We start from the raw sequence: 25,825 nt of genomic DNA on the forward strand, positions 1-25,825 counted from the left end.
CTCCAGGTAGGCTCGCAGAAAATCCCAGTTTTTTAAACGTTGCATGGATTGGTGTTGAAGATACGTTGCACTGCTGAAGCGATGCATTAGTTCTGAGATGCAGCAAGGCTGCTGTGCCTGGTTCGGCTGGGCCGGTTAAGATCCCGAGGACAACGGCTTGTGCTGCGAAGCCTGGAGTTGAGGATGCATCATGCAGTCGGGGCGATGCAGAGTCCATCGTTGTTGTCGAGGCTGCTATTGACGAGTGATGTGACGGCCTGTGCTGAGTCTGCCCTGCATAGTGGTGGTTCCCATGCAGTGCCTGGCTGCGATTCAATGTGCCTCTCTGCAGTACTTCTGATCCACTCTGCAGATGATCGGGGTTGCGCCACACAGCAGAGGAGATTCTCCTAGATTCAAAAAAGCTGGCATGGCACTTTAGGCCCACTTCCAAGGGTTCAAGACTTGGGTGGCATCATTTGGCATGGTAGACACCCAGATGACAGAATCCAGGTGCAGAAGCAGGATTGTTGGAGCTTTCTATCCATGAGGCGCAAGTCAAGAGACCAGCAAACTAGCCCTTGGAGTCACTCTGGGGTCCTAAGTTAAAGAAATGCAGGTACTGTCCTTCTCACCCAGGCTAAAGGGCAGCAGCAAGCAGGTCAGCACACCAAGGCAGTAGTCCAGCACAGCAGCAGTCTGACAGAGTGGCAGTCCTTCATCAGCTCAGCAGTCCTGTCAGAGTAACCACATCTCCAGAAGCGTACTGAAGCGGTGGTGTCTCAGGCCCAGTATTAATACCCAGTTCTGCCTTTGAAGTGAAGGAGAGCTTCTAGAGGTTTCCCTTTGAAGTCCCCAGGCATACTGCTTCCCCTGTACTGGCTCCAGACCAACTACAGGTGGTATACACACCATTGTATGCAGGCAGGACACATCCTATTCATATGTAAATGTGGCTGTGCCCAGCCCCTCTTTCCAACCCGCCAGGGTTGGCCCATCCAGGCACACCTAAGCTGCCTATTGTGTGTGACTGTTTAGGAGGAATAGCCAACGTTCAACTGTCAGCTACACCCAGTCATGTGACCCAGGGACAGGCTACAGGCACTGAAGGGCTAAGGCAGGAAAATGACAACTATCTTTGTGGCATTTCCAAAATTGTAATTTAAAATCAAGCTGCCCCGTAAGTTAGGATTTTTCATTACTATTCGGAAGACACCAAATATGAACTGGTTACCTGCTGCCATTTGGAAATCACAGCTTATTAAATTTAATTAATACGGTAACTCTAAAGTTAGTCTATGGGAGAGGTAGGCCTGTTGCAGTAGAGAAAAACAGATTTAAGGATTTTTAAAACTTAAAATTACGTGTCCAACATTTTAAATACAGTTTACCCTGCCCTCTGGGCTGTCCAAGGCCAACTCTAGGGGTGACTTATATGATTTAAAGAAGAAGGTTTAGGCCTGGCAAAATGTTTATTTTACCAGCTTGAAATGGCTGTTATAAACTGCATAAATAGACTGCAATGGCACATCAGTGCTGCATGCCCACTAGTAGCATTTAATTTACAGGCCCGGTTGTATGGCATTACAACGCGTGCCATTACAACGCTGTTTTTACACCGCAAGTCGTTACAACGACTTGCGCTGTAAGCGCTGGATAGTGGAATAGTTTAATTTTCCATTCCAACTCCAGCCCACGTTACAGTAGGGAAGGTGTTGGAATAGAAAATTAAACAATTCCCTATCCAACAGCGCCCTCCAGCGCAAGTCGTTGTAACGACTTGCGTTGTAAAAGCAGCGTTGTAATAGCAGCGCGGGGTAATGCCCGCGTTGTTATGGCTGTTTACCACAGGCCCTGGGTACATGTGGTACCACTTTACTAGGGACTTATAAATAAAGTAAATATGCCAGTTGGAAACAAGCTAATATTGTGATGTTTTAAGGAGTGAGCGAATGCATTCTAGCACTGGTTAGTAGAGGTAAAGTGTGCACAGTCCCAAGGCCAACAAAGATGAGATCAACAAAAATAAAGGTGGAAGGCAAAAGGTTTGGGGGAAGACGACCCTAAGGCTGACAGGTCTATCATTACCTATTCCCACTCAAAAGTTAGCACCTATTAAATGTAATAAGGCAGCCCAATGTTAATCTACGGGAGACCTAGGCCTCACAGCAGTAAAAAATGAAATTAGGAGTTTTTCGCTAGCAGGACATGAAAAACATAAGAGTACATGTCCAACCTTTTAATTACAATGCACTCTGCCTATGGGCTACCAGGGCCTACCTTAGGAGCAACTTATAAGTAATAAAAGAAGAGTTTAAGGCTTGTCAAGGGGGTTATATTGCCAAAATGAATTGGCGGTTCAAAACTGCACTCGGGCTGCAGAGGCAGGCCTGGGACATGTTTAAGGGATTACTTAAGCGGGTGGCACAATAAGAAACTAAACCAAATTCAACCAAATAGGAGAGGTATGGGCAAACAGCTTGGGGGTAACACTGCAGAGAGGACCAAGTTTAACAAGCGAGTATTCCATCATTGAGCTCTACAAAGTGTAAATGAAATATGAAATTAGAAGACAAGTTGCACTAGACATTCAGGATGGAATAGTGGAACTTATTTAGTATTCATATTAGCTGTCTGGTTGTCCAGAAGAGTCATTTTCAAATTGTCCTCAATCTAGTCCTGAATTGTCTGATAAACAAAGCCCTAGCAGGACTGTAAAACATTACAATTACCAACTTTTTTACATTGTCTTTGAAGTTCTCTTGGTATTTTGCCTCTTCAGCTCAGTTTGAATATAGTAATGATTTCTGGGTGTAAACATATCATTTACATTTGTCCTAGACCGATTTCTACATCGATCCCTGCTGCTACGATGACCTCATATTATGTAATTATATTAATTAATTAATTCTGCAGCCTGGTTTCTATATTAGTCTCCCAATTCAGGAGAGGTTGCTCCATTCAACCCATTCCTAATGTCCACTTTTGGAATGTTCATCTAATTGCAACCCAATATGCTACTTGTGTAAATTGTGATAAACAAGATCAGACTTTATTTCTTGGTTATAAAACCTTATACATTGATCAATGCAGTTGTATTAAATTAAACAGAAGCAATGTAAGAAAGGAAAAGAAGATGGAGTACATTTTAATTCTGTTACAAATATGCAGCAGTGGAGAACACAAATGCTGAACAAAACGCTCCTTGCATAAGTCATCAGTATGTGAAAGATATAATTGGTGTGGTGCTACCACAGATTACACCTCTGCTGCAATGAGGTATGAATGAGTCAACTGCAAGAGCAATGACTACTACAAAGCATTAATAAAATCCGGAGCAGACAGAAAGGTATAGTCACTTGTAATTATGTTGGGAAAGTAAGAGACTTATTTTATTCCAGTCTCAATAAAAAGCATAGGTTTCTCACAATATTACAATGTTTTTTTTTTTAATTTTTTTTATTTTTTGAAAACCTTTACTCGAAAAAACAAGGAGTTACATGCGCAGGCCCACAACCATCATGGCCGGCCGCAAAACAGTTAATCATAGACAGGAGGGAGGTATACCAATCGGCCAACAGGATATACGAAAAGACACCAAATCCGGTCGTGGGAAGTAAAACAAAGGATATTAGGTTTTCGTTTGAAATTTACAAAAGGAGAGTAGGGGCTGTCACAACAAGGATATTGCACCACACGTAAAAAGGAGAAAAACCAAAAGACATGGGGGACACACCCGGATTGCGAACTGAGGCAGGCAATAATTATAACTACCAAATAAACAAAACGACCAAGACGGTAATACCAAGTAACCGGTCACAATACAATAGACCACATTCCCAGATATCACCCCAGAAATCCCACCCCAGTAAGAGAAAGTCAGGGGCCTAAAAAGACACCCGGAGAAAGAAAGAAGGCACAAAACCAGGGGACAGCCAGCCCTACAAAAGAGGAAAGAACCCTCCCAAGCTAGAAAAGAGCGAAAGGGACCATAGAACAAAAAAAACTAAAATAACAAACCCCCCCCACACCCGCCACCCTGCACCCCTGTGATGGCTACGGCCTAGCCCATAAACAGCGTGCCTGTCGCCCCGAAAGTGCCCCAAAGAAGGGAAAAAGTACAACAAGTACAAAGAATGGAGGAGGAGAGAATGAGACAACCAAGGTGGTAAGGATCAGCAAAAGAAGAAGAAGACCACCAACAATTACATATCCGGCCACCCACAACCGGCTTCCACATCCGACAGGATACCAACGGTCGGTGTAAGCAATGTCCCGCTCACAGTATACAGTCCCAGCAACGGAAAGAATAGCGACCCAAGAGAAATGTCTTAACCTAGCCCCTTGCGATCATGGTGGTTGATGGATTCCAGCCGTCCGGCCAGTGCTGCGGAGAAGAAACAATCCCGGAACAGCCAGCAGAGGATAAGAGGTCGCCCACGAAAGTCCACGTCAAACACAGTCATATGTCCGGGAATAGTACAATCCACAGGGCAATGCAACTGTAAGTCGGAAGCAGCCGGCCAGAGCGATAGTCCCAGGAATGGATGTAAAGTCAGGCCACCAGCATACTAAGGAGATGACAAAAATGGCGCCCAGGGACGACATCCCGGCCAGCGTACGAAACCATAAAGTCCAGATCTCCTCCGGATCACCGTGGTTGGCACCTCAGCAGAATCAGATCCATGTTCCTCCGACCTCTCCATAGGCACCCCGGCATGGAAATCAACAGAAATCGGCTCAGGGTGTGGCGCAGTGTACAGCACGGGGGGGCAACCACCGCCCACAGGAGAAATAGCAGCAAGCCTGCACCCCAAATCTCGGGCATAAAGACGAAGAGCAGCCCCAACCGCCTCCAGAGCACACAGGATAGCACCGGTCCCCAGCGGCGTCTCAGGCAAAGGGAGTAGAGCAGCTTCAACCACACCAGGCTCACTAATGAAAAGCAGCCCGGGAAGCCGAGCGCCGTGATAACTCACCGCCCACCGTGCACTGCGCCGCCTTCTCGCCAGGGGCCACCGGGCCAGAGACATGGGGGCGACTGAGGGCATCGTAGAACAGGCTCAATCGCTTTCAGGCGACATCCGGACCCCAGAGTGAACTCCGAGATCTCCACCGTCAGAAGCCGAGGGGCAAAGCAGAAAATGGCGTCCACTAGCAGCAGAGGAAACAAAGAAACTGTTCCGACGTCCTCCAAGCCAGGCAATGGCAGAGATACAATGTATCCGGGAGCGAAGGAGCACAGAGCGGGACGAGGCGCTTCAGTGACAAGAGCAATCGGCAGCCTCCCCTCCGCCGACCGGCTCCCCCACCTTCGCGCTGACCGCCACCGCTGTGGCCGAGGCCGGCAGAGCCAACAAACAAAGCCCCGGTCCCCCAGCAGCACCGGGCCGGGAAAGGAGCAAGGGGCGGATCACCGCCAATACAACTCGGATTTCGCCGGGAGACACACCGGCGTAGTCAGGATAGTATCACCGTTGTCGTGATGGGGTAGAAGGACAGGATAGGAAACAGGATATCGAAGTAAAGCGCCAGGGTCGGCGGAGCCGATTTCCTAGGCGGCCAACTCCGTCGCGAGCTAAGCTCCTCCTTCCCAATATTACAATGTTAATAAATACTTGCGCAGATAACAACAAGACATTTGACACAGTTATACAATTTTGATGTTAATCCAGGTAATATGATACATTGAGGTATATAGTATTTTGAGATAAAACAGCACAGGCAGCACGTGTTTCATAAAAAAACGACATCCTCGAGGTATAAGCAACTAGTAGAAGCATAAATGTTATAAAAATTGGTCGCGTGTAAGGTACATGAAGTATATTATAGGGAAGATTCCATTAGTCTATTAGTCCAAGATAAAGAGATACCATATAGGCAACTGGACAGTCAGAGGTTCGTCAAAAACCCCCTTGATGAGGGTATGCCGCCGGCATCCTGCTTTGTTGACTTGAGCTCAGTCCACGTGTATTTCAGGCCACGTTCCATACCTCTTATTGGGTATCAAGGTTTTTATTTATACTATTCATGCTTCTAATAGTTGCTTATTTTTACACGTTTATATACTTATAAATTTTACAAAAACTGGAGTAAAACTGATTCCAAACAAAAATAGATTTTGACAAATGCTTTGAGATTTTTAGGGCATTCCAATTCAGATATATCTCTTTAGTGAAGGAAAGGTCTTTTAAATAAGACAGATTGTCAGATGGGTAAAAACACTTATTCCATTGAGGGTCCTAAACCTCAGAGAAATGAGAAATTGTATTCTGGATTTCTCCTCTATAGGAAAATCCAGTCTTTACTGATGAGGTTTTTATCCTGTGTGCTTTGCTTGAGCCAGAGTGGGATGGAAGCACCGCACTTGATGGCCATTTATCAACCCCAATTTAATTAGACACATTTGATCGTTGCTCCAATTTTGTTTTGGGACATCCATTCAATATTCTTACATTAGAGGGACAGAGGCTTTCGAAATAGTGTATAAAAAAGACAAGAATAGGTACTGCCTACAATATACATTTATTCTCAATATTTTCTCTGGTGAAACAATAGAACGCTGCTTATCTCTCTCATCAGAATTGGGAACAAGTACCTAGGATTTGAAAATAGTTTCGGGGTTCAGATCGATCTATATGGTCCTCTCTATTATACACAGCTCTCTCCTATTTTCACATTTTTCTTAGGAAAATGGCATTTATATCAGGCCAGACGTGCTGGAACGTCTCAAAAAGGGCTACATAGGCTGTCAATTTTTATTCCAAATTGCTTCAAAGTAAAAGCTTCCCACTCAGGAAGTAAAACAAAGAGATTTATACCCAGTCTGAGCAATTTCAGTGCCTTTGATCAGTCTTCATCATTTCAAGATGAATACATTGCCTATTATCTCAAAATGTTCCATTCAGAACATTGGATGATGAGATTGGATCTCAAAAATATATAACAGTCAATTCCATTCTATAGGTTACAAATCAAATGGCTTTCTCAAATGGATCTGTTTACTTATCTTCCCTTGGTCTCTGATTGTCATCCTGCGGTGTCAGAAAGGTCCTCAATCTTTTGATGTCATTACTCAGAATCAAGGTATTTCATCTTCTAGAATATGTGGATAATATTCTTGCTATGGCCTAAGACCAGGATGTCATAAGATCACAACTAGGGGCAGTAAATTGATTATTCCATAGTTCAGTCTTCATAATGAAGTGGGGAAAATATATCTCCCCAATGCAGAAATCTAAGAGCTAAGGTTTCTACAAAATTCACAAAAGAAATGTTATGGTTATTAATAATCAAATGTGGCCAATATCCCAAATGAGAAAAAGGATATTTTGCTTTGCTTTTCAATCATCTTACAGTGTCAACTGGCCACACCAGTTGACCTTCTGGCTACTTCAATTCATACAGTACTGAGGCTCTACAAAGCCTCTAAATATGATATTTGAGGAAAGGCCCGTACTCGATATTCTGGATGGAATTTTGTAAAGTGTATAGTGTTTATATTAGCTGGATGGAAGTCCAGAAGAGTAATTTTCAAATTGTTCTCTATCTAGTCCAGGATTCTCTGAGAAACAAAGTGCTGGGAGGACTGTCCAACATTCCAATCCACAACATTTTTCTCTTGTTGATGAAGTCACCTCTATAATTTTTCTATTCAGCTCAGTTTTAATATTATCTGGATTTCATATACAATAGTAAGTGTGATTAAAGATGGAACTTCACACTTCTTTAACGCTCCAGAGGAAGTTTAGAGCTGGTTGGAGACCCATGTCCCACAAGCTACACAGGTGTCTCAGGCCACCGCACAAACAAGCTGGATGTAGCCAGGAGGCCGATGCCGCCGCCTCAGATCGCGACAGCCCTCAACTCCTGGATTTGCCTCGGACCTGGAGCAAATCATCATGAAGCACCATCGGGCACTGCAACAAGCCGCTGCCCACACAGAGGCAGCACAGCCCTCGAGCCCTGACAAAGATTTTCACCACTCTTCAAGCGATGAAGGCTCGGTTGTTACATGGCCTTCCCAAGAGGACTCAGAGAGTCTACCAGATGTTACTCCACAGACATCTGCGGACATCATTTGACCTGCCTGCACCTCACCTACTCTAGTCATCTCCTAGCCGCAGACATGTCCAGTCTATGCATGTCTAATCATGCTCTTTTACCCTGCAGGTGCCCATTGAACCAGATTGTTGCATATCTCTGAAGAAACTTGCCATACTAAATTATACCTGGGTTGGGGGTTGGCTCCATCGTCTTTGCAGTGGATCTGCCTGCCCTACAGAGTTGGCAACCCATATTGCTTGTAATCGGGGAAATTAAAGCTTTTGTGAGTCCCCCCTTTTCTACTGCTTGCTCTCCCCCGCCTTATACTGGGACATTGTTCGCCCTCTAGACGTTAGTCACTGATTGGTTTGGGCAGCACTTGGATTTATGTACTGCTCCTATGGTATCCATTGTTCCTCATGTTCTTGTTCTGTTCTCTTGTTTTGTTTGTAGCAATGTGCATGGCCCGCCATTTCTGTCTGGCTACCCAAGAGGCAGTGCCCTCGCACACTAGTACTTTTTCGAATGGCCAGTGTTCCATCCCCACCTTGCTCAAGCACATTATTATGGCATCCATTAAAATCCTAACCTGAAACGTTAGTGAAATCCATACTTCTGCACGTCACTATGTCATCTACTCTTACCTCAGGTGACACTCCATTCACATTGCTCTGCTTGAGGAATCTCACCTGACTCACCAAGAAGCAGTTAAACTACACCAGCGCTTGCGTGGCCAAATCTACACTACTGACTTCTCTTATGCATGCGCCACAATATGCTGAGTTAGGCTGGGGCTCCAATTCGTATCTGATGATATAGTAGTAGACCCAGAAAGCAGACATGTCCTGGTCAAAAAAGACTAGACAGTCTTCACATCCTATTGGAAAGTATATACGACCTCAACACTGAACATATGACGTTCCTACACCAGCTCTTAGGCACTATTTCCCGTTGGAATGGTGTGCCAATGCTACTTGGGGGCGACTTTAAGAGTGTACTCGACATTAATCTAGACAGATTGTTTGCCCTGCCCAGTACGGCTGCTGTCTCTAATGCTTGGTTTAAACCAAAGGGGTTTCGTACGTTCTGGGAGCCTGGCAGGACGTCTAATACATTTTTTCAAAAAAAGTTACCTGGCCACCAATTTCAGTACTGCTAATTAATACTGCAGATTCAAAATACAACACAAACAATCATTGTACTTTACTTTCATATTTGTATTGATTAAACTTCATTTTAAACAACTATTCATCACTCTTGGTGCATAGGAGGAATACACATTTCATTTAGTATATTGTGCGACTCAAAATTGCTGTTTCCTTCCCTCGCGGCCGGGCTTAGCTCCGCCCCCCGCCCTCACCGACCGGCCGGGCCTTGCTCCGCCGGTCCAGCGCCCAGGATCACACTGCCTGACTGACTGCAAGCCCCAGGAGCCACAGGGGCACATCGCGCATTTCCCACGCGCCAGGAGGCGCATAAAGACTCGCCTGCTGCAGCGTCCTCTGGGGTTCGTTGTTGTGCTGTTTCCTTCCCTCGCGGCCGGGCTTAGCTCCGCCCCCCGCCCTCACCGACCGGCCGGGCTTTGCTCCGCCGGTCCAGCGCCCAGGATCACACTGCCTGACTGACTGCAAGCCCCAGGAGCCACAGGGGCACATCGTGCATTTCCCAAGCGCCAGGAGGCGCATAAAGACTCGCCTGCTGCAGAGTCCTCTGGGGTTCGTTGTTGTGCTGTTTCCTTCCCTCGCGGCCGGACTTAGCTCCGCCCCCCGCCCTCACCGACCGGCCGGGCTTTGCTCCGCCGGTCCAGCGCCCAGGATCACACTGCCTGACTGACTGCAAGCCCCAGGAGCCACAGGGGCACATCGCGCATTTCCCATGCGCCAGGAGGTGCATAAAGATTCGCCTGCTCCCTCGTCCCGCGCGGACGCGCGCGGGACGCATGGGGCTAAGCCCAGGCAAAGGGCGGGCCCTCTGTGGCCCTCAGAGGCCTGAGGAGGATGGGACGGGCCACCCCCCTTGGCATTTCATGAGGAGGTAAAGCTACTGACTGACTTTTTTGTACTGAACAGTAGCACCAGCCTTATAAGCTTTATTAACTCTATTACCTCCATTCCATACTATGATCCGCAAGGGGGTTACTACTAAAACTGCTCTTTGGTCGGATTCTTGCCCTAGGACGAAAGACATGAATACATTTAGTACACTGTTACCTACGCGCAGAGATGTTGAAAAAAATTCCAATCAGACTATAGACAGCCTAACCAGTAATCAATCCAATCCAGAGATAGCCAGTACAGGGTGTAGCCTCTCATTGTTGGAGGAACTAAACAGTCTATGTAAGACTAGGTATGCCCCTGCAGGATTTCCCTCCCCGCCACATAACATTAACCCGTCAACCCCTAATGAGAGTGTGCTGGAACCCTTCTCTACTTTCACAAAAGCCAATATACAAAGTATAGTACCCATTCGGGCTACATCTGCCAAAAGGAAACATGATGGGGACAATTATAATGAGAGTCAAACTAAAATGCTAAAACTACAAAATGGGCCCTCCAGTCCTACTTTGTCTCCTACCAATTCCCCCCCAAATCCAGAGGTGTCCAATAAATCAGACGACCTAGCGCCCATTTCTCAGACGGCTTTACTGTCTATGATCGAACAATCGATCAAATCTATCATATACCCCCTGATTGACAAACTTAACACCTTGGGGGATAGACTGACAGGGATTGAGGAAACAATTAAACTTAATTTGTTTCCTTCTACCAAAGTTGCAACATCTAATCACCCCTTGTCAATTACCCCCCCGTATGGACCTAAACCAACTATACAAACTAAAGCTGCCCAAACCCAAGTAATAGTTCCCTCCTCTTTGCCCCCAAATGTTCCTAAAGCCCCTTTTAAACCGACTATCGTGCACAATATTGGTACTAGAGAAGACCGTAATAGGGTTTCTCAAATTCATCTACCTCCAGAGGCCGCTCCATTTGTGTGCGTCCTCTCGGGAGTCCCGCAACTTAAACAGGGAAAAACAGAGAGACAACATGACCTGTTAAATAAGGTCAAGTTCTGGCTAACAAAAAATAGACCCCTGCCCCTTGACCTTGACGGAAGGATCATGAGTGCGAGGAGAGTAGGTTGGTTAGGTCCCCTCCCAAACGACATCACTGGTGACCTGGTACTAATAAGATTTAGGAGTAGACATATTGTCCCATACCTCCAAACTTGGACACCCAGAGAAGGTGATGGCCCCATATCTATCTGGGACCTTCACGATTTCTACCCAAGCACTTCATATATCCCAGCCCCCAAACCAACGGCTGAGGATAATACCAGGATGGGCAGAGGAGTTTGTGTACTGCACTACCGTAGTATCCCTGCGCTTAACAGTTTTTGATCTAACGTATTACAATCTAAGTACTGTAACCCCTATTAACTCTCTTTTTTGTATTGTAAGAATTGCTATTACGAATCCTGTAAAGTATGTAATTACCAAGATAGCCATATTTACAGGCCGAGCAAGTGATTTTAACTTTTTTAACTCACAGATAATTTGTGACTTAATATGTATGTTTCTTTTTAATCATGATTGTATTTTTTAACTGTACGCTTTTATGATTTTAAACAAAAATCGAATAAAGCAATTTGAACTGAACTGGCTACGTTGCTTCCCTAAAGGTATAAGCAGAGTAGTGTGGCAGTACTGGTTATTGTTTTGTTATACTGTTGAAGTGAGGCTTGTCCTTACTGCCATTGAGCCCAGACCCTGTTTTGGTTTCAAACATGGCACCTCCTTGTCGCTTTAATTTGTAGGTGGGGATTGATAGTAGCTGAAGGTGAAGTGATCGAAGATTTTGTGAGGGGGTGTATCTAGAAATAAGACTATTTATGAATCCAGGACCTGACCATGCAGTGACTTGTATACTAAGCAGCAAATTTTAAAAGCACAGCGTTGGGGCATAGGAAGCCAGTGCAATTCCCTCAAAAGGGGGGAAGCATGATACCACCTAGGTTGCCAGTATATCAGTCTGGCAGCCTGGTTTTGGACTATCTGCAGCCGTTTCATAAGACCAGCTGGTAATCCAAGGTAAATTGCATTAGAATAGTTGAGCCGCGATAAAACCATGGCCAGTACAACCTGTACCAGCGCAGCTTGGGTCAGCAGTCTGCTGATCTTTCTGATTTTACGTAGCTGGTGAGCACACGAAGATAAAACCGAACCCACTTGCCTTTTTAGGGACAGATCTTGGATATTGTAACTCCAAGGCTCTTGGCCGAAGAGGAGGGAGTGGGAGATGGATCCAGTTCCTCAGGCCAGTAGTGAGAGCCCCAGGCTGCCACCTGTCAAAATTAATTCAGTCTTTCCTGGGTTTAGTTTTAGATGATTTCTGTCCATCCAGGGACTGATAAACCGCAAGGCTGACTGAAAGTCCGAAGCTGAGAGGGGTGAGTTATCAACAGTGAAGGGTAACTGCAGGTCATCAGCATAGTTGAAGGTAACTGTTTTTCTTACCTTCAGTGACCTGATCAATGGAAGGAGATAGAGGTTGAATAAAAGTGGGGAGAGCAAAGATCCTTGTGGCACCCCACACATGGTACTATGCTTGGGAGCCACAAACTGAGCCAGGCGAACGGCCTGGGAGTGATCCTCCAGAAAAGAACAAATCCAGCTTAAGGCTTGTCCCTGGATGCCCGCTTCCTTGACACGGTCCACCAAGATACCATGGTCGACCGTGTCAAAGGCTGCTGACAAGTCCAGCAGCACCAGGCTCTAATCAGTCTTCTCCCGTAAGGCGTCCATTACTGGAGTAATGACTGACTCCGTGGAATGGACTGGACGGAAACCGGCTTGGCGAAGATCAAGGAAGTTAGTTTGTTCCAGAAAGTTGGACAGACACTTTGCCACATGAGCCTCCAGCATCTTAGCCAGATATGGGAGCAAGGAAATGGGTCGATAGTTGGACAGTGTCAGGGAATCGGTACGTAGCCCTGAGATAAAGAGTTATTTAACAAGGCAAGAGCAGGGCCTGGACATGAGGTAAAGACCTCCTTTAATACATGTGGGGGCAATGGTCCGTAGGAGAGCCAGACCTGACTTTAAGCAGAAGACTATGAAAGGCCTTGGAATCAATGGGGGAGAAGGTGTCCAAAGAACATGAGTTTTTATATATGGAGGGGGAAACTTCTTGGGCTATATGAGTAGGAATGCTAGCCTTGATAAGAGAGATTTTCTCAATAAGGAAATTATTCAGTTTGTCGCATACAGTTTGTGAGGGAGTAGGCTTACTTAGTACTCTGTCTGAATTGGACAGTTCCTCTTCGATGTTAAATATTTCTTTAGATTGGTTGGTGGAGGTAAGAATTCTAGATGAAAAGTAAGCAGCTTTTGCATTTAAGATGCATTTTTTATATTCTCTCATAGCCGTTTGATAGGATACTTTGTCCTTATATGAGTAACCCGCCCTCCACTTCCTCTCCAACTGACGGAGAGTACGTTTTTGAGTTTTTAATTCAGGCGAGAACCATCTCTGAGCCTCGAAACGGCGGGTCAGTTTTGATTTTTTCAAAGGTGCATGTTTGTTACTAGCATCTAGTAGCCAAGCTGAAATATTTTCCTCTTGAGTGTTAATGTCGTAAGTATACTGAGGTATTGTGTTCACCAAAGTGCAACTGAAATCAGTCATATCAATAGCATTCCATTTACGTACCCAGCCCTCCCCCTTTAGTTTGAATTTTGTTCCTGATGGGGACCTCTAAAATAAATTTGATCAGGCTGTGATCTGACCAGATACACAATACTACAGATAGATCAGATACTACCAAATGAATGGACTAGATTTGGTCCAAAGTGTGTCTCTTAACATGCGTAGCTGATGAAACTTGTTGAGAAAAGTTCAAATTATTCAACAGTTCAGCCACTCAGCAGATTGCGGCACACCTTGAGTATCGTTTGCCCAATAATTAAAGTCGCCTATCAGTAAAACTCTTGCATGGTCAGTAGTCAGATTGGCGACTTGTTCACCCAAGGAGTACAGAAATGAGGGCATATGCTGTGGTGGTCTGTAGAGCAGGATACATACTAACGGGGCCACATCTGATTCCAATTTGATTACTTATTATCAACAGCAGACAAAGTGGGATAAGAGCGCTAAATGTAAACTCTTGGAGTATGATGGCCGTGAATCCCCCCCTATTTTACTTTGAGGGCGGTTGGTGTGGAGGATATAGTACGCATTAGGCAATGCTTCCAGAATGTAACCTGGATGCCAGTCTACTTGCTCTATTCTGCCCCCCACTCCTTACATGGTAAGCACGCACGCACTCACTCCCTGCGTTACTCACATTGACTGTATGGGGTGTACCCACTTTGACCATAACCCTCAATATCTACAACTAGCGTGGGAAGCAGACAACCTCCTATTCCTTTGTGGCGGCTTCATCCAGTAGCGCTAGAGGAACCACCTTTTTGCTCTTCTGTTGTTCGATCACAACACTCATTTCACAGATGCATGGTCTACTGAATAAGATGAGTTCAAGGTGAGAACCTATCAGTTTTTGTCCCAAATTGCTTCTAAGCAAAATCTTCCCACTCAAGAAAAAAACCAAGGAGATCTATCGCCAGACTGAGCAATTTCAGTGCCTTTGATCAGTCCTCACTATTTCAAGATGAATACATTACCTATTATCTCAAAAGGTTCCATTCAAGACAAGGATGTCCCAAGATCCCAAGTAGGTGCAGAAAACTGATTATTTCATAGTCCAGGCTTCATAATAAAGTGGGTAAAATATGATTGCTGTAAGCAAACATCTAACCGCTAAGGCTTCTACTAAATTCATAAAAGAAATGTTATGGTTATCAATAATCAAATTTGGCCAATGTCACAAATGAGAAGTAGAATATTTTGCTGTACTTTGCAATCACCTTACTATGCCAACTGGCAAGGACAGTGGACTTTCACGGTGCCTCAATTCAGACTGTATTCGAGGTTCTACAATGCCTCTAGATATGAAATTTGAGAAAAAAACTGTACTAGAGATTCAGGATGGAATTGTGCAACTTACATAGTGTTAATAATAGCTGGATGAAAGTCCAGAAGAGTTATTTTTAAATGTCCTCTATCTAGTCCTGGATTCTCTGAGAAACAAGGTCCTGAGAGGACTGTCCAACATTCCAATCCCAAACCTTTTTCTGTTGTCTTTGAAGTTCACTTTGAATTGTTTCTCTTCAGCTCATTTTAAATATTATCTGGACTTTATATACAATAGTAACTGCAAATTATAAAACTCATTTAATAAAGTTTTAAAGCTTCAATACCTCACTGCTTGGCAGGAAGTTACTTTTGCATTGGCAATTGGCCATGCATTGTAAAGTGTCTCTACTGCAGGATCCCCTAAACTCTTCCCTGAGGCAAATTCTCACTGCCAGGCATGAGAGCCTACCACCACCCTCCCTAAATGCTCATGATTCCCAGCTGCTCTCTGTCTCCATTGTGCTCCCTCGCATCCATTTAGGGATCTCCTCTGGGTACCTTTGCTGTAGTTCTCTTGATATTTTAAGGGTCTGGCTGCCCAATCACTCAATGTGGATGAGGGAAAAGCCTTTGGTCCAAGAAGGACAGCAGATGAAAACCTTGAAATGCGTACACACCAATTGCACATATTGACTGAAATGAGGAGGTGGTCATCTTGCTCAGGCAGAACCTGTAAATTTGGAGCATTGGAAAAATGTGAACACTTCTCTTCGTTAATTTTCAATTGAGATTTCTCCCGACTGACATCAGAAGTGGTAATGCCTATACGTGGCTGGTTATACTGTCATGCTGTATGATTTTAAAATATTTATACAACATATGTATGCCACAGTAAGGACTTCTGGGTGTTAAAACTGTAAAGACATCCCTTTACATTTGTTCTAGACCATTTACTTCATCTATCCCTGCTGCTAGGATGTCCTTGTATTATTTGATGATAAGCAGCCCAAGGCTTTGTGTTTGTAATGGAATACATTCAGGCAAATCTTTTGCGAATTACTTCTACAGCTTGGTTTCTATATTGAATTCAGAGTTCAGGAGAGGTTGCTCCACGGAATCCATACTTCATGTTCCACTTTTAAAATGTCTTTCAATTTCCAGCCTGCCAAATATCTGGTGTAAATTGTGAAAACACATCATCAGGCTTTACTTGTTGTTTATAAAACCTTACACATTGATCAGAGCAGCTGTATCACATTAAATAGAAATAATGTCAGAAAGGAAAAGAAGTTGGGGTCAATTATACCTGCTCCAAAACTGTAGGGGTTAACCATTCGGTATGTTTTGGCTCAGATTTTAACTCGTTGCTGCTAGTGACATATACTTCTTCCGGAAATTCCAGCTTCTTGAGATTCTCATTGACTGAGGGATATTTCTAAATGAAACACAGAACGTGTTTTCACATGTACAGTTGCAATAATGTCTATTATATTCCTCTTAGACTACAATGTAAATATATCAGTTTTACCATTGGGTAGACACAATAAATATTCAGGTTTCAATGAACAGAACACATAAATCAGACATTAAACAGGATGACTATTGTATTAGGGCAGTTTACAGCATAAAACGATAAATCACTAGACAAGTATGGTCACTGCCCACCATAACAAATAGGTTTCAACATTTCTTCTGGTGTAATATTAGGACCCTGCTTTTCTCTGTCATCATAATTGGGTACAAGTATCACTTGCTCCATAGGCGTTGAAAAACAACCGGGGGTGAGATAAACCTATATTAGGCTTGGGCGGAGCACGTGGAGAAGTGAAGCAGTGGAGTGCTTTACCTTGCGCCGTTCGTTTTAACGCCCAGTGTTTGTCCCGTGCTGTAAAAACAGCATAAACAGCATCATGTGCCGCACCAGAGGTTACCGATTCTTTCTGCTGCCCGAGTAGAAGTCCTACTTGAGCAGCAGCTTCCTCAGCACAAACTGAAGTATTCTCAACAAGATCAGTGGCAACCATATGCAACCGCCTGGTTGAGAAATCTTGGTGGAAAGTAGTTTAGTCTTGTATTTACCTTGCTCGCGATCGCCAACTTAAAGTTGGCAAGCGCAAGAAAGAAAAAAACTCCACTCGGCTCTGCGGAGCAAAGTTTTTCAGAACTCCGCGGAGCAGAGTGCAAAAAAATCTGCAAACTCCACGAGCGGAGTGGAGTTCACCGCCAAGGCCTAATCTATACCCTCCTGTCAGACCAATAGCGACACATATTTCAGAAGTGCCATTGCCTACACCTGGCTAGTTGCTCTGTTATGAGATAGCATGAGGAAACGCTTACATAGCATAAGTATGCCAAAGGAATGGTTTCTTGGTGCTGAACTGTGGATGATGATTCAGGTAAGGCAGCAGGTGAAACCCATTAAGTACTTACTCAAAATGTGCACATTGACTTGGGGAGATGGTCTTCTTGCACAGACAGAACCAATAAATCTGGAGTAGTGAGAAAGATTGAGGACCTCTCTTTGTAAATATGTATGTTAGGTTTCTCCTGGCTGACTTTAGAAGTGGCATTTCCTATATCTGGCCAGTTAAATTGTTATGCTATTTCTTGTTGAAACCTTTATATCGCATGTGTATGCCATATACATTCTTTTTTGGTGCTAAAACTGTAAAATAAATATATTTTGCTTAAAGTGCACCCAGACCAATAGCTACACATATTTCTGGCCCACAGATGACCTCGCATTATTTGAGGAGAAGTTGTGAAAGGTTTTTTGTGAAAAATAATCAAGCAAAGATTTCTCCAAGTTACTTCTGCAGCCTCATCTAAGCACATTTCACTGTTCAGGAGAGATTGTTGCATGGAATCCATTACCTGGTATACAAATAATGCAAGGTCTTTCTTGTTGTAACGTATTAAACAGATCATCATTCATTATTTTATTTGCAGTTTATAAAACCTTACTGACTGAAGATTGGGTAAATACTACTTGCTCTCTCTCTACAGTGGTTAATTGTGAAATAGGGGTTGGTATATGTTTTAACACATTGTCACCAGTGAAATACAATTATTCAATTATTAAAGGTGAATTGTCATTTACACTCAGATAGAGATCCCACTAAAGTAAACATTAAACATCTTAACATAAACAATGTCTTTTAATGGCGAAAGCAGATAGATTTTGGACTCTTTTTGAGAACAGATAGAAAATGTGACCTCATTTTAGCTTTCTAGAGCACTAACCATAATCTCTACACATGCGTGGATGGTAATTGCCACTTACAGCGGACTAAAACCCCTGAATTATCTGGGGGTCTAAATGGACTAAACGCAAAGCTAAAACTCCTAAGACTCCGACTTGGCCTTAGTCAATTTCTTAGTAACCTTCCTGCATGGAAAAGATTGAGTAATACAACAACATGTCGCCTCTGTAATGACGACAGAGAAGACTTGTGTCACTTAGGGCCCAATTCACAGAACTAACTTAAGACTAAATCCTAAACTTTCTACCATTTTGGTATTCACAGAAGGCACTTACTCATTTTGGTATTCATAGAAGGCACTTACTCATTTCGGTATTAACAGAAGTTAGGAGTCCTAACTTTAGGACTCCTAAATGCCTTCTGTGAATACCGAAAGTCTTAAAGTTAGGATTTTTCTCAATTTAGTAGTAGTAAAGTTACGACTCCTAACTTTATGACTCCTAAATGCCTTCTGTGAATACCGAAAGTCTCAAAATTAGGATTTTTCTCAATTTAGTAGTAGTAAAGTTAGGACTCCTAACTTTAGGACTCCTAAATGCCTTCTGTGAATATCGAAAGTATTACAATTAGGATTTTTCTCAACTTTACTACTACTAAACTGAGAAAAATCCTAATTTTAAGACTTTCGGTATTCACAGAAGGCATTTAGGAGTCCTAAAGTTAGGACTCCTAACTTCTGTGAATACCGAAATGAGTAAGTGTCTTCTGTGAATATCAAAATGAGTAAGTGCCTTCTGTGAATACCAAAATGGTAGTAAGTTTAGGATTTTGTCTTAAGTTAGTTCTGTGAATTGGGCCCATAGTTTGTAGCTGCCCAGCTCTGAAAGCAAAACATAAAAACCTGTTAAAATCGGATTTTAATCAATATGCTGTTCGTACAAGCAGTCAGGCAGTAATAGCAGACTTGCTAGGAGACAATTTACGTTTTACTGGAAAAAAATTAAAGTTTGTGGATATTGCAGTGGGTAAGCTAGCCAAAAGTGCACAGGAAGGGTCTTTCTCCGGAAGGAGAGCCAATCAAAGTAAAAGCTGGTTTGGCTAATTTAAATAGGAGTATCTAGTACAAAGTGAAAAATAAGGGCATAGTAACTGTATAGCTACAAGATGAGCTCATGAATAGCACTTGCACTTTAGATCTCTAATAGATGTAATCTACCTTTATTAATGCGGGCAAATAGGATGAAAAAAAGGGAGAGAGGACTATAAGTTTTTCAAAAGGACATTCCGTTATAACGGACTTTATGAGATAGCTTATAGAGTAGCGTGATTAATAATAATAGATGGACTCGGATATAGCGAGGAAAACAGCGAAAATAGTAGGTGGTATAATCCTCTTGTAATTGCATTGAGGTAGTACATATTTAGGTTGTTTTAAAGAATTAATTAATTGTTTTAAATCTGGGATGAATCTGAAAATTGTTTTAGATTTGGCTTTTGAAAAGGTGGCTTTTGTAAAAGTGATGAAATAGATGTGCCACATTGCAAGTTTTATTAACTGAACAATAAAAATTCTTCTTCCTTCCATAATCTTTATGACAAAAGAACCGCTTCATTTTTTTCATTCACTGCAGTAACTTCAGCAAAAAATGCTTTCAGTTTTATAGCTTTGATTCCATCAAAATGGCATACAGGTGTGCTGCAGTTTTGTCATAAATTCAGAATGTTAACTCTCTAGTACTCATTAGAATTGTGTGGTAAAATTGCAGCAGATCATTAAGGAGTTAACTGAAAGGCTGCTGCTAGTGTTGAAAAGTACATGTTTCAGTCTGGACGTCAGAATGTTTTACTGAAATGGATAAAGAAGATATCTGAGAACACTTAAAAAATGTGTTCTCATTTTGTCTTTGTTAAGCACAAACCATTGTTTCTATGACAAAAAGAATCACCTGATTGTGTTAATTTCCAAAGGAAATGTTTCATGTTTAACAGCTTTGATTTAATCAAAATTGCTTCTGGAGGACCACAGTTTTGTTATACATACAGACTTTTAGTGGTTTAGGGGCATATTATCAAGTAAGGTCGTTACATTATCGCCGCTTTTATCGGCAGGAAACTGCCGATAAAGCAGCGATAATGGGCTTGATAATATGCTCTATGAATTCCAATCGAAGCCCATGTTAGATGTGAAGACATTTAACATGGGCTTCGATTGAAATTCATAGAGCATATTATCAATCCCATTATCGCCGCTTTATCGGCAGTTTAATGCCGATAAAAGCGGCGATAATGTAACGCCCTTACTTGATAATATGCCCCTTAGTTTCTCCTTAAAACTCAGGGTGGAATCTGCAGTAGAACACTGGGGAATCAATTGACAGGCTGCTGCTGTTGGATGCTGTATTACAACTCACACGGCCGAGGCTGGGGAAGACAGTGTTAACTTCCATATTTTGTGCTCTGATTTCAGCTTCTGAAGCACCTTCCATTACTTTATTGAATTAAATTGGGAATAGAAGGACACATTACTTACCTTCAGTAACACTTTATCTAGTAGAGACTCTATCTAGTTGCAAATTCCTTGCCTTAGAATATTTCCCAGGCAACAGACTGGATACAGAAATGTTACCACTGTGCGCTGGTAGGTGGCATTGTTTTGCTCTATGTGGCGGCGCAGCACCGGATGTGACACGCCTAGCTCCTATATAATTTATAAAAGGGGGTGGTGATGGACAGAGCATCTGAATTAAGCAGAACACTCCTACCCAGTCAAAAGATCAGGGCTTGATCCATCACCGTTTTTTAGCTCACTGCATCATCCCAGTTCAGAACCTGGCTACATGCAAATTAGTCTGTCCCCGGAAGCTTGTTTCCTTCCCAGTGTAAGAATTGGCTTTTGTAGTCTGGTCTGCCCTGTTCCCATGATGCACTGGGCCAGGGACAGACTAATTTGCATACAGCCAGGTTCTGAAACTGGGATGGTGCAATGAGCTAAAAAACGGTGTTGGATCTAGCCCTGATCTCTTGACTGGGTGAGAGTACTCTGCTTAATTCAGAGACTCTGTCCATCACCACCCCTTTTTGTAAATTATTTTGTCCACCCTAAGCGTGGAAGGGTATACTCAGATGTGAGTCCCTTGCTCATTGCACCATCAGGATTCAAGCAAGCCGGGCCGAAGACGGCTGGAATGCCAGAAACCGGTCCCCGGAAGCTTGTTTCCTTCCCAGTGTAAGAATTGGCTTTTGTAGTCTGGTCTGCCCTGTTCCCATGATGCACTGGGCCAGGGACAGACTAATTTGCATACAGCCAGGTTCTGAAACTGGGATGGTGCAATGAGCTAAAAAACGGTGTTGGATCTAGCCCTGATCTCTTGACTGGGTGAGAGTACTCTGCTTAATTCAGAGACTCTGTCCATCACCACCCCTTTTTGTAAATTATTTTGTCCACCCTAAGCGTGGAAGGGTATACTCAGATGTGAGTCCCTTGCTCATTGCACCATCAGGATTCAAGCAAGCCGGGCCGAAGACGGCTGGAATGCCAGAAACCGGTCCCCGGAAGCTTGTTTCCTTCCCAGTGTAAGAATTGGCTTTTGTAGTCTGGTCTGCCCTGTTCCCATGATGCACTGGGCCAGGGACAGACTAATTTGCATACAGCCAGGTTCTGAAACTGGGATGGTGCAATGAGCTAAAAAACGGTGTTGGATCTAGCCCTGATCTCTTGAGTGGGTGAGAGTACTCTGCTTAATTCAGAGACTCTGTCCATCACCACCCCTTTTTGTAAATTATTTTGTCCACCCTAAGCGTGGAAGGGTATACTCAGATGTGAGTCCCTTGCTCATTGCACCATCAGGATTCAAGCAAGCCAGGCCGAAGACGGCTGGAATGCCAGAAACCGGTCCCCGGAAGCTTGTTTCCTTCCCAGTGTAAGAATTGGCTTTTGTAGTCTGGTCTGCCCTGTTCCCATGATGCACTGGGCCAGGGACAGACTAATTTGCATACAGCCAGGTTCTGAAACTGGGATGGTGCAATGAGCTAAAAAACGGTGTTGGATCTAGCCCTGATCTCTTGACTGGGTGAGAGTACTCTGCTTAATTCAGAGACTCTGTCCATCACCACCCCTTTTTGTAAATTACTTTAATTATCTTTATTCGGCAAATTGATCACCATAAAAGAATACATATACAATATACATTACCAATTCTCCAAGACAATTATTAAAATACGAATAAAAGAAGGAGGTGCACCACAGTCACTAAGTTGCTACCAGCGGATACAACATCAGACCGTAGGTCTCCCCGAATGCAGTTTCAGTAGGCGGGAGCGCGTCGTCCACGCACTGCCCAAAAATTTTGCCACCCCGCAAATCATGGTGGAAGATGAAGAGTCCGTAGAAAGTACACGTAGTGCCTGGCTGTGGCACCTCAATCCCAGTTCCCTGCAGACAGGTTTCAACCAAAATTTTCGCGCCCCTTTGTAAGCTGGACAGGCAAAGAATAGGTGGGCCACAGACTCCTTTGGTGCTACACAGCCAGGGCATGAGCGCAGGGGGGCACCAGAGTTTGACCATCTCACAGTGAAATCATGCACCGGGAGCGTCCCATATCGCAACTTTAGGTATAGCGCTCGATCTAGAGGTTTAGTTATCAGGTCAAGGAAGGGCTCCAATTTTCTCACACTTTTAAATAACAAAAATTGGTCCGTGAGTGAGCCCCCATCCGTGGCCCTCAGCGCATTACTCTGTACCCAATCCCAATACAGCTTTTTGATCACTTCCTTGGGTGGCGGTGATTGAGACTCCCATGCATCTCTTAGCCCCAGGTTAAGAGCCAAGTCTTTCAATTTATTCAGCCTTCCTATTTATTTCCCCGTGTCCAGTAGAAGAAGATCGTCCAACCCTTCAGCATATTTTGCAAGCTCCTCAGTTCTTCTTAGACGGGTCCAAAAGAGCAACGGGCGTAACCTTACCAGGTCCTTTAGTGCTCTTCTACCCAGATCTATTCTCAGGGGGATCAATGGGGTGGAGATAGGAAGAGCCACCACCTTCCTTAGAAAATTGTTTTCCGCTTTCGATAGCTCAGAAACATTTTCAAACCCCCAGAGTTCGGAGCCATATAGTGCCGCCGGGAGAATCTGACCCTCATAAATGGCCATGGCCGGGGAGACAGGTTTACTACTTGATTCACGGAGCTCCCTCAAAGTCACCCCAGATACTCTTTGGTGACTGAGTAACATTTTTGCCAAGTGGTCCCTCCAGGTCATGCGACTGTTTATCCGGACACCAAGATAGTCAAAAGACTCAACCAACTCCAGAGGGACACCATTGAGCAGGAAGTTATTTTTGAGTCTTTTGGAGGGGGAGAGTGCCATCAATTTAGTTTTCGAGGTATTGATGGTTAAGCCTCGACTGGTACAGAAGGAGCTAAACCGGTTCAAGAGTTTTTGCAAACCCATTGGGGATTTGGAGATTAATATGGTATCGTCGGCGAAGAGTAAGGTGGGGATTCTTTCCCCCGCCAGGGATGGGGCATCCGCCTCCTCCCCCTTCAGATGGTCCACCACTCCATTCACAAATAGGGAGAAGAGGGTCGGAGCCATAACACAGCCCTGCCGTTCTCCTCTCCTCACAGGAACCCTATCTGTTAACTGGCCCTGTGATCCCCATCTGACCCTTGCGTAATTCCCCTCGTGGAGCTTTACGATTAGGTTCAGAAGTCCACTGGGAAATCCCATTTCTCCCAGGATTTCCCATAATTTTGCACGTGGGACCAGGTCGAAGGCCGTTTTGAGATCTATGAAGGCCATATATAAGCTGCCTTTCTTGATGGTAACTGCCTTCCAATAGATAACAAAAAAGCGAAAGACCTGGTCCATCGTGCCTACCTTACTTCTAAAACCCGCTTGTAGATGGGAGAGAATGCTAGCCTCCTCGATCCAGTCTCCTACTCTTGAAATAATGACCCTGCCAACCACTTTCTGGATTATGTCTATCAGACTGATAGGTCTGTAGTTCGCAGGGTCATCTCTCGCCCCCTTCTTGAACACGGTTACTACCTCTGCCCCCTTCCAAGAATCTGGCACCTGGTGACCCCTGGTAATCAAGTTCATTATTGTGGCTATTAGTTTGGCCCAAGCCTGTGGCTCCGCTATCAACAGGTCTCCAGGAATCCCATCCTGCCCGGCTGCTTTCTTGGGGGTTAGGTGTTTGATAGCCATCACTACCTCTGTGGTCGTAAAGGGAAGATCAACCACCCCTGGGGTATCCCCGTCACCCAACCTGACTGCCACAGGGCTGGCTGTTTCCTCAATACCACCATATAGGGATGAGAAATGATCATACCATTGCTGACTAGTTATATGTGCGGCCAATGGTTGTGCTTTCCTCTGCCTAGATCTATTGATCAGATCCCAAAAAAGGTTCGGGTTCCTACTACTCACAGCTTTGGATAGGTCCTGCCAATGCTGTTCCTCCCACTCAAGTTTGGCCAGAGATAATGCTTTTAGGTAATCCTTCCTGGCCGCTCTAACCAGCAAAGGATCCCCAGAAATCAGGGCTTTTGTCAGGTTTTTTCTTTTGCCCTTACACTGATCAGTATACCACGGTTTATTAAAAGTGGGGGGTATAGCAGTAGCCCTATTACTTTTTCCTTTCGAGGTAAAAAATTGACCAACATGATCTATTGTGACTTTATAAACTGAGTCAAGGGAGGGGTATGAAACCCTACTAATCTGGTTTTCACCGACCCAGACCTCCAAATCAGAGGACAAACCCTCTACCAGAGATTTAATTGCCCCTAGATCGTCCTCCTTAAGTTTAGCCTTATCCCATTTCAGTCTGCGGTTATTATTAAATGGAATAACCTCTTTAGATGATTTTGAGGTGAGGTTCACCCTCCTACCTTTATGGGTGCCCCAATTAAACTTACAACACAGGGGATTATGGTCGCTATCCTGACTTGGGAGGACCTCCATATCAATAAGGTCTTCCCAAAGACTAACATCCATGAGGATGTAGTCAATTCTGGACGGCCCAGTAATTCTATTGAAGGTCAGTGCCCCTGTCTGATCGGATAAAGTCCTGCCATTAAGGGCTCTTAACTTGTGGTCCCTAGTCAGTGCATTGATTTGGATTGCCTTAGCTGACCATTTCCTAATGGGGGGCAGAGATAAGCTTGGGATGGACCATTTTGAATCCTCCTCTTCAATGCCCAAGGGGTCATCTCCGAGGAGGGGTTCGAACGTGCAGTTAAAATCACCCCCCACGATGATTTTTGCTGATGACGGGCAGTTAGCTAGGGCGGAGTCCAGAGCTGTTAAAATCAAGGAGGCAGAGTCCCCAGTGGCCCCTCTAGCATATACATTGAAGAGGTCAAGCCTACTGCCCTCCCCCTTTCCTCTACAGGAGAGGTGGAGTATATCATTACTCTCCAAGATATGGCGTGTGACCACCCAATCCAGTTCTATTTTAATCCAGACCAAGAGGCCACCCGCTGGTCTACCCTTTCCCTTACTTACTGCTGACAAAAAGTGGGTGGTATACCCCGATTTGTATAACGGTGATAGGCTCCAAGTTTCCTGAAACAGGCAAACGTCAAACCTCTCAATGAACGTATGCCACTCTGGAATTTCTAA

At 44.1% G+C, this 25,825-nt stretch overlaps 1 protein-coding gene across 1 annotated transcript in view; it reads right to left on the reverse strand.

Moving 5' to 3' along the window:
• The window catches only part of LOC144762756 (uncharacterized), a 242,030-nt gene extending 225,010 nt beyond the window's left edge, over positions 1 to 17,020 (reverse strand). Inside the window, exons 1-2 of the mRNA XM_078648007.1 lie at positions 16,928 to 17,020; positions 16,303 to 16,431 (exon numbers count right to left, since the gene is read on the reverse strand). Of these exons, the coding sequence (XP_078504133.1) occupies positions 16,303 to 16,431; positions 16,928 to 17,020 (222 nt within the window). The remainder of the gene's footprint in view (positions 1 to 16,302; positions 16,432 to 16,927) is intronic.
• Between the last annotated feature and the right edge of the window lie 8,805 nt (positions 17,021 to 25,825).

The sequence above is a fragment of the Lissotriton helveticus genome, chromosome 6 (genome assembly GCF_964261635.1).
Source record: "Lissotriton helveticus chromosome 6, aLisHel1.1, whole genome shotgun sequence".
NCBI lineage: Eukaryota > Metazoa > Chordata > Amphibia > Caudata > Salamandridae > Lissotriton > Lissotriton helveticus.